The sequence below is a fragment of the Neoarius graeffei genome, chromosome 21 (assembly GCF_027579695.1).
Source record: "Neoarius graeffei isolate fNeoGra1 chromosome 21, fNeoGra1.pri, whole genome shotgun sequence".
NCBI classification, from domain to species: Eukaryota; Metazoa; Chordata; class Actinopteri; order Siluriformes; family Ariidae; genus Neoarius; species Neoarius graeffei.
Window position 1 is genome coordinate 27,576,279 of NC_083589.1, and position 18,248 is coordinate 27,594,526.

At 42.9% G+C, this 18,248-nt stretch overlaps 2 protein-coding genes across 3 annotated transcripts in view; one reads left to right on the forward strand and one right to left on the reverse strand.

The window, feature by feature from the left end:
- LOC132869632 (plexin-B2-like) overlaps window positions 1–18,248 on the forward strand; it is a 495,410-nt gene that overhangs the window by 109,197 nt on the left and 367,965 nt on the right. The window lies entirely within an intron of this gene.
- abcc9 (ATP-binding cassette, sub-family C (CFTR/MRP), member 9) overlaps window positions 1–18,248 on the reverse strand; it is a 139,707-nt gene that overhangs the window by 109,019 nt on the left and 12,440 nt on the right. For both annotated transcript variants that reach the window (XM_060902921.1, XM_060902920.1), the window contains exon 2: window positions 8,188–8,355. In XM_060902921.1, the coding sequence (XP_060758904.1) occupies window positions 8,188–8,332 (145 nt within the window). In that variant the 5' untranslated portion in view covers window positions 8,333–8,355. The remainder of the gene's footprint in view (window positions 1–8,187; window positions 8,356–18,248) is intronic.

The window sequence follows — 18,248 nt, forward strand, 5'->3', positions numbered from 1 at the left end:
CTGGGATAGGCTCCAGCTTGCCTGCGACCCTGTAAAAGGATAAAGCGGCTACAGATAATGAGATGAGATGAGACAATTTGGCATTTTGGTGCAGTCCTGTTTAATTTGCAAAAAAAAAAAAGTCCTTCTTTTGAAGGAATTTATTCTTGTCTAATGTTATCTAAGTCGAACATCTATTTATAGATTTTATTTCACATTAACAAACTCAAAATAGGGGTGGCACGGTGGTGTAGTGGTTAGCGCTGTCGCCTCACAGCAAGAAGGTCCAGGTTTGAGCCCCGTGGCCGGCGAGGGCCTTTCTGTGTGGAGTTTGCATGTTCTCCCCTTGTCTGCGTGGGTTTCCTCTCGGTGCTCCGGTTTCCCCCACAGTCCAAAGACATGCAGGTTAGGTTAACTGGTGACTCTAAATTGAGCGTAGGTGTGAATGTGAGTGTGAATGGTTGTCTGTGTCTATGTGTCAGCCCTGTGATGACCTGGCGACTTGTCCAGGGTGTACCCCGCCTTTCGCCCGTAGTCAGCTGGGATAGGCTACAGCTTGCCTGCGACCCTGTAGAACAGGATAAAGCGGCTAGAGATAATGAGATGAGAAACTCAAAACATTCTCCGTTTAGCTTGACAAAAATCACAGGTGAAATACGGATGTGAGATAGCAGAAGGGGGCGGGGCTTCCAGGCCATGTCACTTAATATCAGAGAGGGGGGGAATAGACTGCTCTTTTTTCTTTTTGAGGGATCACTTGGACTGGTGTCGTCCTACGCAAAATGTGTGAAGGCTGGCAGGACTGGTTGGTAACAATATAATCGGAATAAACATCCCTGGATGTTTATTGTGGAAGTGTAAAATTGTGTGCGATGATAAAATCATCATATCACACAAACCTACTGAGTCACCAGTATGAGAAAAAGAACTGAGTATATATGGAGGTGCCACAGCTTGCAGCTGTTGTTGTTAATGCTACTGTGTGTGCTGACTCACACAAAAAGAAAATATCAAAATGCATGTGGGTGGTGGGATGTGGTCAGTATGATCTGTAGTGCAGGACTGTCGGAGAAATTAGAGGGGAGTAGAATACTAATACTAATGCCTGACCACCATGTTTTTCTCTATCCGACCTCTGCTATTACATTTTTTCCCCTTCACTCATTTTTACTGACCGTTGAATAAGAAGTAAAATGTGCACTCATCTCATCTCATTATCTGTAGCCGCTTTATCCTGTTCTACAGGGTCGCAGGCAAGCTGGATCCTATCCCAGCTGACTACAGGCGAAAGGCGGGGTACACCCTGGACAAGTCGCCAGGTCATCACAGGGCTGACACATAGACACAGACAACCATTCACACTCACATTCACACCTACGGTCAATTTAGAGCCACCAGTTAACCTAACCTGCATGTCTTTGGACTGTGGGGGAAACCGGAGCACCCGGAGGAAACCCACGCGGACACGGGGAGAACATGCAAACTCCGCACAGAAAGGCCCTCACCGGCCCCGGGGCTCGAACCCAGACCTTCTTGCTGTGAGGCGACAGCGCTAACCACTACACCACCGTGCCGCCTGTAGAAATCATAAAATAGAAATCTATAACAAAGTTCATATGAAAAAAATAGAAGGCCTAAAACCTTTGCACAGTACTGTACACGAATTTCAATCAATGAAATTTTACTGCGAGAAATTCAAGGTATGTAACAGACAAGTTTGTTCTAAAATTAGGAGCAAGTCCTTGAAGGTCACCACACACTCCTGGCTTCATAATATATCTGAAGAACAAGTCCTTATAAAACATGACTTCCTGTTGTTTGAAAGCGATCAGTAACTGTACAGATCAGTGTTGATTTTATTGAGAGTTTGATTAGCTTGCTGTGAAATTGAGAATCCGTTTATACTACTCCCATAGGTGTGTATTAGGAAACTCCCTGAGGTTGTTCTGACCCTTTATCACATCGAATCAGGGGAATGAAGCTGTCAGCTGCACTGCTCGTAATCTGTTTTAGTGGATATATTGCAGGCTGCAAGCTATTCCAAGTGCTACGCAGTCATTATAGATGCCCAAGGAAAACAGTGGAATAGACTTCAGATGGAAAGGATCAGATGAAGTCTAGATACATGCCATCTCACGGGCGGCACGGTGGTGTAGTGGTTCGCACGGTTGCCTCACAACAAGAAGGTTCCGGGTTGGAACCCAGCGGCCAGCGAGGGCCTTTCTGTGTGGAGTTTGCATGTTCTCCCCGTGTCTGTGTGGGTTTCCTCTGGGTGCTCTGGTTTCCCCCACAGTCCAAAGACATGCAGTTAGGTTAACATGGGGTGGCCTTGGGCTGAAGTGCCCTTGAGCAAGGTACCTGACCCCTGACTGCTCCCTGGGCGCTCTGGTGTGGCTGCCCACTGCTCTGGGTGTGTGTGCGCGCATGTGTTCACTGCTTCAGATGGGTTAAATGCAGAGGATGAATTTCACTGTGCTTGAAGTGTGCATGTGACAAAGGTTTCTTCTTATCTCACCGCAAAGGTATGGGATTAAACCCAAACAAAGCTTTAAGAGCCAAATGCAAACTTGGGAAAAATGCCCTGACTCGATCACTTCTTCAAACAGGAAATCGCACGTTTGAATCCCGTAGGTTGGAGGCCCTATTTTGCAGTTGGGTGGAATGATGTTACTCTCTCCCCTGTTAATCAGGGTGACCCTATCCAATCTGTGGGCTCCTGGATGCATAGAAGGGTAGTTAACTCATATTCTCCTCGGAGTGTGTTCAGATGCCCTGTGACATCGAATGAGCAGCATTTCAAAAAGATGCGGTGACTAGCTTCAGCTGTCTTGGGGGACATGCTAGCATTGTAATAATGCAGATCTAGTCGAGTGGGTGGGCTCTGACGTACATCAAGTGCTTCTTAAACACTGTATGGTTTCAGTAAAAGTTTGTGGACATCTGACTATGACACTCGTGTGCTTGTTGAACATCCCATTCCAGATTTCATCCCTTTTTGTTGTTATAATAACCTTCACTCTTCTCTTCTCTTCTGGGAAGGCTTTCCACTAGAGTTTGGGGCATGGCTGTAGTTGTGAGGATTTGTGATCATTCAGGTACTGATGTTGGGCAAGGAGGCCTGGTGTGTCCCAAAAGGTGCCCAGTACGGTTGAAGTCAGGGCTTTGTGCAGGACACTCAAGTTTTACGCATACCATGTCTTTATGGAGCTCACTTTGTGCATGCTGGAATAGGTTTGAGCTTGATTTGTTAGTTCCAAAGAAGGGAAATTGTAATTCTACAGCACACAAAGACATTCTTGACAATTGCGTGTTTCCAACTTTATGCCAACAGTTTGGGGAAGAACCTCATTTGGATGTGATGGTGAGGTGTCCACAGTTGTGTAATGCATTGATGAGCTGTGTAGAATCTGTATTAGGGCAGTGGACATGTGCCGTCCTTGACCACCGTGCAATGGAGTAGTAAGGCGTCTCCTTCTCTCCACTAACCTGGGGTGGTGCTCTGAGCAAGCACTAGTAACCCTGCACTCCCCTGGTCAGGGTTATGACCGAAGATTGGACTCGGCAGACTGCGTGGAGGAGACCACCACCTGGTGGTTCAATGGGCAGGAAGGCGGACCCAGCAAAGAATTTGTGGAGCGGGATCAGGGCACAGTGCAACACGTAGAACACTGTTGACCATCCACTGCATCCCGACCTAGCTCCAGCCGTCTTGATTCTGTCTTGCCCCTGGACCCAGTTAGGTCAGGAAGAGAGAGAGTAAGGCTAATGGCTACGCAGCTCTCCTTCACTCTAATCCAAGTCACATGCAAGTCATGACTTCAAATTCAAGTCCTGTGGCAATGGGCAAGTGGTGAAGCAGCAGGTTCGGAAACACTGGAAGCTGTAGTCACGAACCTACACACAGGTGACCCAGGGCATAGGGTCGCTCTCTGCTGGAACAAAACAGCAGCCCCCTGGGTGTCTGAGTAGCCCTGTTTAGGATTCGCCCTGCTCATCTCCATGAAGGAGCTAGAAAAGGTGCCCCAAACATAGCCTGCTTCACCTCACCCTGGCCAGCACACGGCGGCTGGCGGGGATCCCACTCAGCAGTCAAAATGCAACAAATAAGAAAATAAATAAGATAGTGAAGGTACTCAATCTTGTCATGTGGAACGTCGACATGTGGCCATACCTTCAAAGCCTGGATTGGCCTCATCAATCACCTCCGAGCCCACAACCACCACCCATCAAATTGAAGTCATGGTCATCTTCGACCCCGAAAGACGAACATCAATGCAGCTGATGAAAGCACACTTATCTTCATCGAGAAAAGGAGGTTATACTACTCCAGTGTTTGGCTTTAATTCGACACGCATAACACAGACATGCTTCTCTCACACTTAGACATTATTTCTATTTCTGTCTCTCTGGAAGCTTAACTCTTCCCGGATCTTGTTTACTGAACACAGTTTCTAGGAATGAGAACCCTTCTTCAAAATATGCTAGCCTATGATTCTGTCATGATAATAAAAAGAGGTTGATCACTAATCTACCCGGGCTTTATTTTGCTTATGATGGATTAAGCTAAATCTTGCTATATTTGGGGATGAGCTTGATATTTGGTCATTTCTTGTTCTTGTATTTTAGTCACTGCTTGTTCAAGAATGTAAACTTGTGTAGATTCTTCATTCTCATATTGACCTCCAGTTTCTATTACCAGTAGAACAGTACAATAATAACAACTAATTACTACAGAAAAGTCCTGTTTCTAGGGGCGGCACGGTGGTGTAGTGGTTAGCGCTGTCGCCTCACAGCAAGAAGGTCCGGGTTCGAGCCCCATGGCCGGCGAGGGCCTTTCTGTGTGGAGTTTGCATGTTCTCCCCGTGTCCGCGTGGGTTTCCTCCAGGTGCTCCGGTTTCCCCCACAGTCCAAAGACATGCAGGTTAGGTTAACTGGTGACTCTAAATTGACCGTAGGTGTGAATGTGAGTGTGAATGGTTGTCTGTGTCTATGTGTCAGCCCTGTGATGACCTGGCGACTTGTCCAGGGTGTACCTCACCTTTCGCCCATAGTCAGCTGGGATAGGCTCCAGCTTGCCTGTGACCCTGTAGAACAGGATAAAGCGGCTAGAGATAATGAGAATGAGAAGTCCTGTTTCTGCCTGATCAGCAAATCAGAATGAAAGCGGTGTTTCCTTAGTGCTTTTTTGGACACAAATTACATAATTGTGTGGTGTGCACAGCCATCACGGATAATGACAACATCAGGTAAGATTGCGATATGTGTGCACGCTCCTGATATGTTCCCTTTCAGCTAGCATAAAAGCTACACTGATCAACATATTTCCCAGGCACAAAGTCTTCTGGAATGTGTGGAAGAGGAATGCAGCCACATTGGTCTTAAGCTTAATGCTGCGAAGACTAAAATTTTAGTCTGTAACACTCCAGGCAACACCCCACTTCGCTCCCGCCAAGGTCAATATGGTTTCTGATTTCAAGTGCCTTGGCTCTTGGGTGAACTGGTCTGAGACAGACATTAAGGTCAGGAAAGGCCTAGCTTAGAAAGCACTCAAGAGCATAATGGATGTTTGGTGATCAAATCTATCTCAACAGCTAAAGCTTCGTTTCTTCTCAGCTACTGTAGAATCTGTTTTGCTTTATGTCTGCAAGAACTGGACCCTCACAACTGCACTGGAGAAATCCCTAAATGGCACCTACATGCACGTGCTCAGTAGGGTACTTAGCATCACCTGGAGAGACCGTATCACCAGTTCAGAGCTGTATGGTGACATCCCCTGTATCTCAGACAAGATTGGCTACAGGAGGCTTGGCCTTGTTGGTCATTGCTATCTCCACCCTGACCTTCCCGCAAGTCAGCTGGTGCTGTGGCGCCCAACCCATGGTCATCTGAGGATGACCTCCAGCCACCTTTCTAGACACACTAATGAGGGATACTGGGGGTCAGAGTCTCTCTGAACTAGCATCGTGCATCAGCAATAGTAAGGACTGGGCCACTAGGAGTACAGCTCGGCTGAGGCCGCATTGATGATGATGATGATGACTGATCAACAGAGCATGACGTTTCAACACGCCGATGCCATGTGAACAGCGTATATGTTTTAATAAGGATTTAAAACAGTGTTGTACTTGAGTCACTAAACCTCGAGTCCGAGTCCAGTCTCGAGTCCCCAGTGTTCAAATCCGAGTCAAGTCCAAGTAATTAAAAAAAATTTCGAGTCGAGTCCGAGTTGAGGCGGCACGGTGGTGTAGTGGTTAGCGCTGTCGCCTCACAGCAAGAAGGTCCTGGGTTCGAGCCCCGGGGCCGGCGAGGGCCTTTCTGTGTGGAGTTTGCATGTTCTCCCCGTGTCTGCGTGGGTTTCCTCCGGGTGCTCCGGTTTCCCCCACAGTCCAAAGACATGCAGGTTAGGTTAACTGGTGACTCTAAATTGACCGTAGGTGTGAATGTGAGTGTGAATGGTTGTCTGTGTCTATGTGTCAGCCCTGCGATGACCTGGCGACTTGTCCAGGGTGTACCTCGCCTTTCGCCCGTAGTCAGCTGGGATAGGCTCCAGCTTGCCTGCGACCCTGTAGAAGGATAAAGCGGCCAGAGATAATGTGATGTGTGTGTGTGAGTCCGAGTTGAGTCCACTATTGATCAGAGTCAAGACCACTATTGATCCGAGTCAAGTCCAACACTCCAACGGCACCATTTGACGGTGGCTGTTTTAGCGCCATTAACATTTGTTTGTTCCTGAACATGACGTATGAAAAGGTGAATTTGCTTCTCTTTGTCAGGGAGTGTGAAGTATTCTGTCAGAGATGGTTGAGAGACGGATGTAAGTGCAGAAGGTGTGTTTATTAATACAAGTGAAGATGGTAAACAATCCAGAACAGCAGGCAAAATCGCAAAACGTTGAAACAGGCAATAGGTTGAGCGAGGCACAAACAGGCTATCGTAGACTCGGCAGGACCAAAGACGAGAAACAGGAAATCAGGGATCAGGAAACCAAACAAGGAAATAAGGCTCGGTAATGTGTCAGCAACGCAACTCAATACTTCGCAAAGTAAGTGTGTTTTCACAGTTTTTATATCAGTGCGCTGTTTGCACCTTAATCCTATGGAGGTGAGAGTCGTTTACGGCGCACGCACAAGCAAGTCCGCTTGGTGTGTGTGCTGTCTGGATCGCACCTAAGAGTCTATCTGATGCACACGCCAAGGTGCGCAGGTGTGACACTCTTGCACGAAATTAGTACAAAATGAATGTAGATATAAATATCTTATGCCAAATTATTATGGCATGCTACAAAAAAAAAATCAAGAAAAAATCTGAGTCTTCGTCTCCGTTTTCCGAGTCCTAATGCAGTTAATGAACAAGTCCGAGTCCAAGTCGAGTCACGAGTCCTTAAAATTAGGGCACGAGTCGGACTCGAGTACTACATGCCTGTTTTAAAGTGAACCTTTTAGGGCTGCGTGAGCTTTTTGCCAGTGATGCTCAGCAAGATCAGATTTTCCGTTTATAACGTGAGAGATTGTTATCAGAAGCGTGGAAACGGTGGAAATGGTGTGTATAATAAAAATGGGTTCATTTAAAACTATAGCTGTCGAAAAACTAAAACTAGCTAAAACTGGCTGTCGAAAGCTATAGTGCAGCTGAATTCACATTCCTTTTTAGCATTTAAAAAACATGATGTCGACTCATTATCATTACTCACCATTACGACATACTATTAGACTTTTCCATGAATACTTCTCTTTCTCCTCTGTTTAGTCTAGCAAGTTTTTTTCCTTCCTGTAACACGACCTTGGGTCTGTGAAAGGTGCTATATGAATAAAGTTTATTATTATTATTATTATTATTATTGTTATTATAAAATAGTGTATAAAAAATGCTAAAAAATTCTAACTGGATGGATTTCTCAAACTCAAGCTCATGCACAAAATTCGAAATCACTTTATTTCTTGTGGTTTAGGTAAAAGGTGAGCAAGTGAAGTTTTTTGTTGACGTTGTTTCGATAAATTATTCATATAACAATTGTTTACACAGTAGATGAGATAGCACCAGCATTGTGTGCAATTTTGTGAGTTGTTCCAGTGAAATGCATGACAGTTGTACACTAGGTGGAAAACATTACTGCTGCACATCTGTACTTTCTTAAATAATCCTTTCTATATAATGACCTGGTCTTTCTCTGCGCAGTCGCCTAATCAACAATATATAACGCTGTCATACCAATGAAGAGGATAGGGAAGGTGATGAAGAGTAAGAAGACATGTGGGACAAGGTTGAGTGCATCCACAAAGCAACCGTTATTCAGCACTCCCTTGTTGACACTGTAGGAGTTGTTGAGGTCGTTTCCGCAGAATGACAAGGCCATGCTGCCTGATTGGGCCAAAGATCCTACAAGAGAGAAGACAGAACTGTCAGCCGTTAAGCAGAATATGACACATCACTGGCATTTCATCATTTAAAAAAAAACCCAGACCGCTTCAAAAATTACTGTCAGAAAGTATCAGAAAAACAGGTAACTAGATTTACACACACAGTACCAGTCAAAACTTTTCGGACCCCCCTACTCATTCATAGGGTTTTCTACATTGTAGAACAATACAAGGGCGGCATGGTGGTGTAGTGGTTAGCACTGTTGCCTCACAGCAAGAAGGTCCGGGTTCGAGCCCCGTGGCCGGCAAGGGCCTTTCTGTGCGGAGTTTGCATGTTCTCCCCGTGTCCGCGTGGGTTTCCTCCGGGTGCTCCGGTTTCCCCCACAGTCCAAAGACATGCAGGTTAGGTTAACTGGTGACTCTAAATTGAGCATAGGTGTGAATGTGAGTGTGAATGGTTGTCTGTGTCTATGTGTCAGCCCTGTGATGACCTGGAGACTTGTCCAGGGTGTACCCTGCCTTTCGCCCATAGTCAACTGGGATAGGCTCCAGCTTGCCTGCGACCCTGTACAGGATAAGCAGCTACGAATAATGGATGGATGGATAGAACAATACAATGTCTGAAGACAATATATATATATATATATATATATATATATATATATAAAATTTACCAGCTGGGAGGTCCGTATCATAAAATACCGTGACCGAGGTCAGTATTTAAGGCCAAGGTCACGGTATTTCAGCATACGGACCGACCTAAAGCTGGTAAATAATAATTTTTTTTTCTTTACCAAATTCTAACAGAAAACGAGAGCGCCCGAAAGGGAAAACCGAGCCGAGCCGCCATTTTGAATCCTCATTCACGGCTGTAATGCAAATGGCTTCATGGATGGCGATAATGACAGTGTTCACAGCAAAAGCGAGTTTTACTACCCTGAGGAAGAAGAAATAAAAGAAAACATTTCAGGAGAAAGCTAAAAACCTATAACTGTTGCTAACACCAAGCAAAAACATGGCTGAATCATGAATGACTCCTATTTGTATAAATAGGGGACTACATAGGCATCAAAATTTATTTTTTTCCTGCCATGGAAGTGCACTTGTATACCGAGGAGGAAGCCATTTGCATTACAGCCGTGAATGAGGATTCAAAATGGCGGCTTGCCTCGGTTTTCCCTTTCGGGCGCTCTCGTTTTCTGTTAGAATTTGGTAAATAAAAAAATAAATATATTATTTACCAGCTTAAGGTCGGTCCGTATGGTGAAATACTGTGACCTCGGCCTTAAATACTGACCTCGACCCAGAGGGCCTCGCTCAGTACTTTCAAGACCTCGGTCACGGTATTTCACCATACGGACCTCCCAGCTGGGAAATAACATATATTTGCTGGCTTTTTTTCATGGTATATCAAATATATTCCATTCAGCTCGCATGATATTGAACGAGTCGAAGACAAGTGGCTGAATGGAATATATCTTGTATACCGCAAAAACAAGCCAGCCAATATTATTATTATTATTATTATCATCATACATACGGATACCTTTCGGGTGTTCAATGCGTCTTTCCGTTTCAAAATCCTCTCAAAATCTTCCGTATTTAACGAAACAAACCTGGCGGCCATGTTTGTTGACAAAGTGTCACAGCCGCTCACTCGCTAGCGCGGAAGTTTTACATCTCCGATGTGTGACGTAATGTTGTCTTGACAACCATGCAATATCATAAGCCATACTCAACGTTCATTCTCCATTCGGTAATGTGACATAATACATGTAGGATAAGCGATATGCGAACAATATCGCATGCTATCAAAACAAATGAATGAAACCCGCTAGAAGGGAATCAGAACACGTTTTTATTTCATCAAAAATGTGTCCTGTATGTATAATAAGGTCAAATGACAGCATGTCCCAAAGTGTTTTATTCCTTTTATATCACAGCAATTCAAATTTTTTTAATTGAACAACAAGTCACTTTTGAACAGTTTATACCCATGTTTAATGTTATGGAAATGTCCATGAGACAAATCCTGGTGTCACTTGTGTTAGAGCAGCTGTTAACAGATGTTCCATTACAAAGCTCTCTCTTGAAATTAATATGATGAAAACCACAACTTCTTGTGTTATGAAGAAACGGGAACGTACAAAGCACCAACATGGATGGCATTGGCTAAATGACTTTGAAAACAACAAGGTCGCTGACGTAAACGTTTCAGCTGCTGAAGGTGTTTGGGATACTTTGAAGAATTTAAAATGTTGGTAGCCGACTACCGAGTGTTAGTAAAAGTCTTCATAATAGCGAGCTAAATGAACTGCCTTCACCAGCAAAAACGTGCGACCCTAAATGGTTAATAATCTCCACTCTTACGCAGAATTCTCATCGGGCAGAAAACGGGACCAGAGCTACTTATCATTGTATAAATTAAGGATACGTTTCTTGAATCTGCCACTTTTAAATGTTTATTCAGTGACAGATTTGTTTGTATTGCAAGGTATTTGTTTGTTGTTTTTTTTTACTTTTTTTTTTTTACTCATAATGCCAGTTCTTGGGACATTAAAAGTTTAAGACTGAGCAAAACTTATTAGTATATAAAGTCAGCTTGACAGGTTTGTGTGAATGCATCGTTTGAAGATTTGGTGTTTGGAAATTTGGTGTTAAAATCACAGAGTGTTATGCCAGAACCTAAAATTAGTAAATGGTGCCATTTAAGACATCCCAGTGGGGAAATTAAATTGGAAACAAATTCCATGACGTACAAGGGGAGAGTTTTATTCAGTAGCCTAACATAAGAGAGCTGTGCTCCTAAAAACAAATAGCATTTGCAATGTACGTAAATGTACAGTATATATGTATGTATCTATGATGTAGGGCTATTAGTATTCATATTCATACAGTGAATGTCATACCATATGGGCTTAATTATTATTATTATTATTATTATTATTATTATTATTATTATTATTATTAGCAGCAGTAGTAGTAGTCATAGTGGAGTAAAACTCCATACTGAAGAAAATATAGTTATGCATCGACCTGATTTCTGATGGCTTTTGCTACCGTATGAATGACATACATTCACCACCCCAGGGAACCCGATCGTTAGTGCAAGGCACCATATCTCAAACACGACCGCCGAACAACAAAGTTTGTATCTTTATTTACATAAGGTAGACGGGGTTTTATCCAGCACTTATGTTTAACTTGCTTTTTAAATAATAACGTGGGATTATTTACTAACACATTTTACAGAAAACATTAAAGAAAAAAAAATTACACAGTGTATGCTTTATTCTTTTTTTTTTTACCTGAAAGATTTCTTACTCTGCACACTCATGTAAACATAATTGTTGTATAGTTCAATAGCAATTATGAGCATCTTAGTTTTAGATCTTCTAAAATTACCGTGGATCGATATTGATTCGTTCTTAGTCTGATAATATTTGATTGTAACTATACAGTAATGATATAAATTTAAAGCGCTGGTTCACTGCTGTCCACCAGGCACCCAGCAGAGTCACACCATAATAAAGGTCATAGTATTGTTTCTGGCGCATGGCATGCGGTGTCAAAGAAAGGAATAAATATGTATTCGTAACTGCGATGTGTATCTCATTATTGGTCTCACTGTCGCAAGACACTGCAGCAATTTACTAACGTGAAATACACGACACTACACAATTCAAAGGTTCATATGCTATTTAACAATTATTTGTGGAAAGTGAAGTGAATATTGGTGAATAATAACAGAGACGGAATCGAGGTTATTATTCGGTGAGCCTGAGGCGGATAATTGTTTTAGTATAAATACACAGGTGATTATTTTTTAAAAATCTGTATTTAAAAAATCTTTTATTTCAAACTTCAAAAGCAGCATGCAAATATTATAACTGCGTGGCGCAGACTTGTGTCACTTATCTATGCCGACTCACATAAAATACTTTGTTTTGAAATCGATAAAATAAATCACAATCCCACCTTACCTTTGAATAGTTTTAGACCAAACTTCGTAGCATCTTTAGTGCTTTTAGGAACAGCATTTTCTTTCATCATTTGTAATTCTTGCTCACTTACAGTGACAAAGTGATTGGCCGCCATTTTGCCGAATCACTTGAGGTGATTATCAAGAAATAGTCCGAATTTCTCGACCAATCAGCGCACGAATTTCTATAATTACCTGTGTATTTATAGTAAAAATATTTTGCTTATACACTCATCAGGAGCTCCATTTTTAGGCAGCGCATAAATATCTATATTAGTCCTAGCAGTAGTTGGAATAGTAGTAGTGATAGTAGTAGTAGTAGTAGTAGCAATACTAGTAGTAGTAATTGTAGTAATTTTAGTAGTATTAGCAGGAGGTGTAGTTGTAGTAATTGTAGTAGTACAAGCAGTAGTCACAGTGATAGTAATAGTAGTAGTATTAATTGTAGTGGTGGTAGTAGTGATAGGAATTGTAGTAGTACTAGTAGTAAAAGTGGTATTAGTAGTAGTAATTGTAGTAATTTTAGTCGTATTAGTAGGAGGTGTGGTTGTAATAATTTTAGTAGGACTAGCACTAGCCATAGTGATAGTAATAGTAGTACTACTACAACTCCTGATAATACAACTAGAATTACTACTAATAGTACTGCTACTATTAACACTATTATTACTACTGCCACTATTACTAACGACGGTTACTACTACAACTACTACTGATAATAATAATAATAATAATAATAATAATAATAATAATAATTAAAGCCGCAAGCGGCCTCGACGGGCCCTCGCGCCAGCGGCCAAGGGGGGCGGGGGCAAGCGTCCCCGCGAAAAACCTTCCACAGCTTCTTCGGCAAGAGACATTACTCCCACAATGGCGACAAAGCACAGAATCGGACACAGAGTACACGGTGCGCTGAGATGTTGTCATGGACAGAAAATTTTATGCCATGGCTTCCCAACCAAATTAATGTATTTACCTCATCAGTCACCAAGCTATAGCTACATAGGATTGTCTTCTGTTAGACATCTATTAGTCTGTATGTAACGCTACAACACTTGCTCCCGACTGCCTACCCATTCCCCACAAGTCATGTGTGTTTAAGGCAACCAAAACAACATACTCCTGGTGCCTCATGATTGTAAACACCTCTCCTGCAACTGATACAGCGCAATGAGCGCCCCCAGTGGTGAAAGTTCACCAAATTTGGTATACATGTCAAGGGACCTATGAAGAGTTGTTGTGTCAAGTTTGATCAAGTTTGACCAATCAGAAGCCGAGATAGAAAATGTTGCCTGAAAACAGCGCCCCCAGTGGCAAAAGTTGACAAAATTTGGGAGATATGTCAGGTGACCTGTTAAGAGTGTGCGTATCAAGTTTGATCAAGATTGAGTAAATAGATGATGAGATATTGATTTTTGAAGAAAAAATGTTTTGGTTTTTCCCATGTCAGTAGGTGGCGCTATGCTGTACATGAGCGATTATGAGTTGGAAAAATAAGTGTCTACAACAGCAACGTACTATCACAAGGTAGTGGTGTGAAGGAAAAGCATTATGGAATTATTTACCAAAAACCCGTTTTGGAGCAATTGCGTCGGCCAAAAACAGCGCCCCCCATGGACGAAAATTCCCAAAATGGGGTATACATGACATGGGAGGTAGTAAGAGGGTGGCCGTGAAGTTTGACCAAATTTGAGGAAAGATTGGATTTTTTGCCCAAAAATAGCGCCCCCAGTGGCGAAATATCACAGAATTTGGGTAGCATGTCAGAAGCCCAATGAGTGATTTGCGTCTGAAGTATGAGCAGTTTTGAGCAATTAGAAGATTTGTTATGAATTTTTAAGCATGTAAAATTTTGCATCGAAAATTGATTGACGTATAACTTCTGAACGGCTTATCCTACGTGAAACGTATTTAGGAACTTTTGTCAGCCATGTCTGTAGATGATGTCTATCAATTTTGGTGACATTCCTATGAACGGCCTAGGAGGAGTTGCGCCGTCTTCGTGGCCATGCATTTCGCACAAAAGTGAAATTACCTCACTTCCTGTTGGGCGTGGCTAATGCATTGGCATTACATTTTTGTCCGGCTTAGTGAGATACATATGCATACCAAATGGCATGCCACTACTACAAACTACATGGCAACCAGGCACCTGTATGCGGGAGGCCAAAATCACAACGACTTAGGGGGCGCTAAAGAGGCCCTGAGGCCCGCCTGGATCGGGGCTTCTGGTTCTCAGAAGCGGTGGCAGTCTAAGAAAAAGGAGCCAAATTTCGTGCGTTGTCGACCATGGCAAGCGCCCCAATAAGGGTCTTGTAAAGAGTTTGCTTGCCAAGTTTGACAAATCAGAAGCTGCAATATCATTTCTGCCATAACCAGCACCCCCAGGGGCGAAAGTGCACAAAATTTGGCGTACATGTCAGGTGAGCTATGAAGAGTCTGTGTATGAAGTTTGATGACAATTGAGTAAATAGAAGATGAGATATAGATTTTAGAAGAATAAATTTTTTGGTTTTTCCCATGTCAGTAGGTGGCGCTATGCTGTACATGAGCGATAATGAGTTGGAAAAATAAGTGTCTACAACAGCAACGCAGTATCACAAGGTAGTGGTGTTAAGGAAAAGCATTATGGAATTATTTACCAAAAACCCGGTTTGGAGCAATTGCGTCGGCCAAAAACAGCGCCCCCCATGGACGAAAATTCCCAAAACGTGGTATACATGACATGGGAGGTAGTAAGAGGGTGGCCGTGAAGTTTGACCAAATTTGAGGAAAGATTGGAATTTTTGCCCAAAAATAGCGCCCCCAGTGGCGAAATATCACAGACATTGGGTAACATGTCAGAAGCCCAATGAGTGATTTGCGTGTGAAGTATGAGCAGTTTTGAGCAATCAGAAGATTTGTTATGAATTTTTAAGCATGTAAAATTTTGCATCGAAAATTGATTGACGTATAACTTCTGAACGGTTTATGCTACGTGAAACGTATTTAGTAACTTTTGTCAGGCATGTCTGTAGATGATGTGTATCAATTTTGGTGACATTCCTATGAACGGTCTAGGAGGAGTTGCGCCGTCTTCGTGGCCATGCATTTCGCACAAAAGTGAAATTACCTCACTTCCTGTTGGGCGTGGCTAATGCATTGGCATTACATTTTTGTCCGGCTTAGTGAGATACATATGCGTACCAAATGGCATGCCACTACTACAAACTACATGGCAACCAGGCACCTTAATGCGGGAGACCAAAATCACAACGACTTAGGGGGCGCTATAGAGGCCCTGAGCCCCGGTCAAGTTTGGGCTTTTGGTTCTGAGTAGCGGTGGCAATTCTCGGAACTGGCGCCAAATTTCGTGCGTTTTCGCCCATGGCAAGTGCCCCGAAAATGGCCCAACAGCGGAGAAAAATAAAGAAGAAGAAGAAGACGGAAGAAGAAGAAGAAGAAGAAGACGGAAGAATAATAATAGTGAACTCTTACAAGAACAATAGGGCCTTCGCCCTATAGGGCTCGGGCCCTAAATATATGAGTAGTAGTAATTGTAGTGGTGGTAGTAGTGATAGTAGTAGTAATTGTAGTGGTGCTAGTAGTGATAGCAATAGTAGTAGTATTGTAATTGTAGTGGTGGTAGTAGTGACAGTAATAGTAGTAGTAGTAGTAATTGTAGTGGTGGTGGTAGTAGTAGTAATTGTAATGGTGGTAGTAGTGATAGTAATAGTAGCCCTAGTAGTAATTTTAGTAGTAGTAGTAATTGCAATTGTAGTGGTGGTAGTAGTGACAGTAATAGTAGCAGTAGCAGTAATTTTAGTAGTAGTAGTAGTAGTAGTAGTAGTAGTAGTAGTAGTAATTGCAATTGTAGTGGTGGTAGTAGTGATGGTAATAGTAGCAGTAGTAGTAATTTTAGTAGTAGTAATAGTAATTAAAGCCGCAAGCGGCCTCGACGGGCCCTCGCGCCAGCGGCCAAGGGGGGCGGGGGCATGCGTCCCCGCGAAATACCTTCCACAGCTTCTTCGGCAAGAGACATTACTCCCACAATGGCGACAAAGCACAGAATCGGACACAGAGTACACGGTGCGCTGAGATGTTGTCATGGACAGAAAATTTTATGCCATGGCTTCCCAACCAAATTAATGTATTTACCTCATCAGTCACCAAGCTATAGCTACATAGGATTGTCTTCTGTTAGACATCTATTAGTCTGTATGTAACGCTACAACACTTGCTCCCGACTGCCCACCCATTCCCCACAAGTCATGTGTGTTTAAGGCAACCAAAACAACATACTCCTGGTGCCTCATGATTGTAAACACCTCTCCTGCAACTGATACAGCGCAATGAGCGCCCCCAGTGGTGAAAGTTCACCAAATTTGGTATACATGTCAAGGGACCTATGAAGAGTTGTTGTGTCAAGTTTGATCAAGTTTGACCAATCAGAAGCCGAGATATAAAATGTTGCCTGAAAACAGCGCCCCCAGTGTCAAAAGTTTACAAAATTTGGGAGCTATGTCAGGTGACCTGTTAAGAGTGTGCGTATCAAGTTTGATCAAGATTGAGTAAATAGAAGATGAGATATTGATTTTTGAAGAAAAAATTTGTGGTTTTTCCCATGTCAGTAGGTGACGCTATGCTGTACATGAGCGATTATGAGTTGGAAAAATAAGTGTCTACAACAGCAATGCACTATCACAAGGTAGTGGAGTGAAGGAAAAGCATTATGGAATTATTTACCAAAAACCCGTTTTGGAGCAATTGCGTCGGCCAAGAACAGTGCCCCCCATGGACGAAAATTCCCAAAATGGGGTATACATGACATGGGAGGTAGTAAGAGGGTGGCCGTGAAGTTTGACCAAATTTGAGGAAAGACTGGAATTTTTGCCCAAAAATAGCGCCCCCAGTGGCGAAATATCACAGAACGTGGGTAACATGTCAGAAGCCCAATGAGTGATTAGGGTGTGAAGTATGAGCAGTTTTGAGCAAGTAGAAGATTTGTTATGAATTTTTAAGCATGTAAAATGTTGCATTGAAAATTGATTGACGTATAACTTCTGAACGGTTTATGCTACGTGAAACCTATTTAGTAACTTTTGTCAGCCATGTCTGTAGATGATGTGTATCAATTTTGGTGACATTCCTATGAACGGTCTAGGAGGAGTTGCGCCGTCTTCGTGGCCATGCATTTCGCACAAAAGTGAAATTACCTCACTTCCTGTTGGGCGTGGCTAATGCATTGGCATTACATTTTTGTCCGGCTTAGTGAGATATATATGGGTACCAAATGGCATGCCACTACTACAAACTACATGGCAAACAGGCACCTTAATGCGGGAGGCCAAAATCACAAAGAGTTAGGGGGCGCTAAAGAGGCCCTGAGGCCCGCCTGGATCTGGGCTTCTGGTTCTCAGTAGCGGTGGCAGTCTAAGAAAAAGGAGCCAAATTTCGTGCGTTGTCGACCATGGCAAGCGCCCCAATAAGGGTCTTGTAAAGAGTTTGCTTGCCAAGATTGACAAATCAGAAGCTGCAATATCATTTTTGCCATAACCAGCACCCCCAGGGGCGAAAGTGCACAAAATTTGGCGTAGACGTCAGGTGAGCTATGAAGAGTTTGCGTATGAAGTTTGATGACAATTGAGTAAATAGAAGATGAGATATAGATTTTTGAAGAATAAATTTTTTGGTTTTTCCCATGTCAGTAGGTGGCGCTATGCTGTACATGAGCGATTATGAGTTGGAAAAAAAAGTGTCTACAACAGCAACGTACTATCACAAGGTAGTGGTGTGAAGGAAAAGCATTATGGAATTATTTACCAAAAACCCGTTTTGGAGCAATTGCGTCGGCCAAAAACAGCGCCCCCCATGGACGAAAATTTCCAAAACGTGGTATACATGACATGGGAGGTAGTAAGAGGGTGGCCGTGAAGTTTGACCAAATTTGA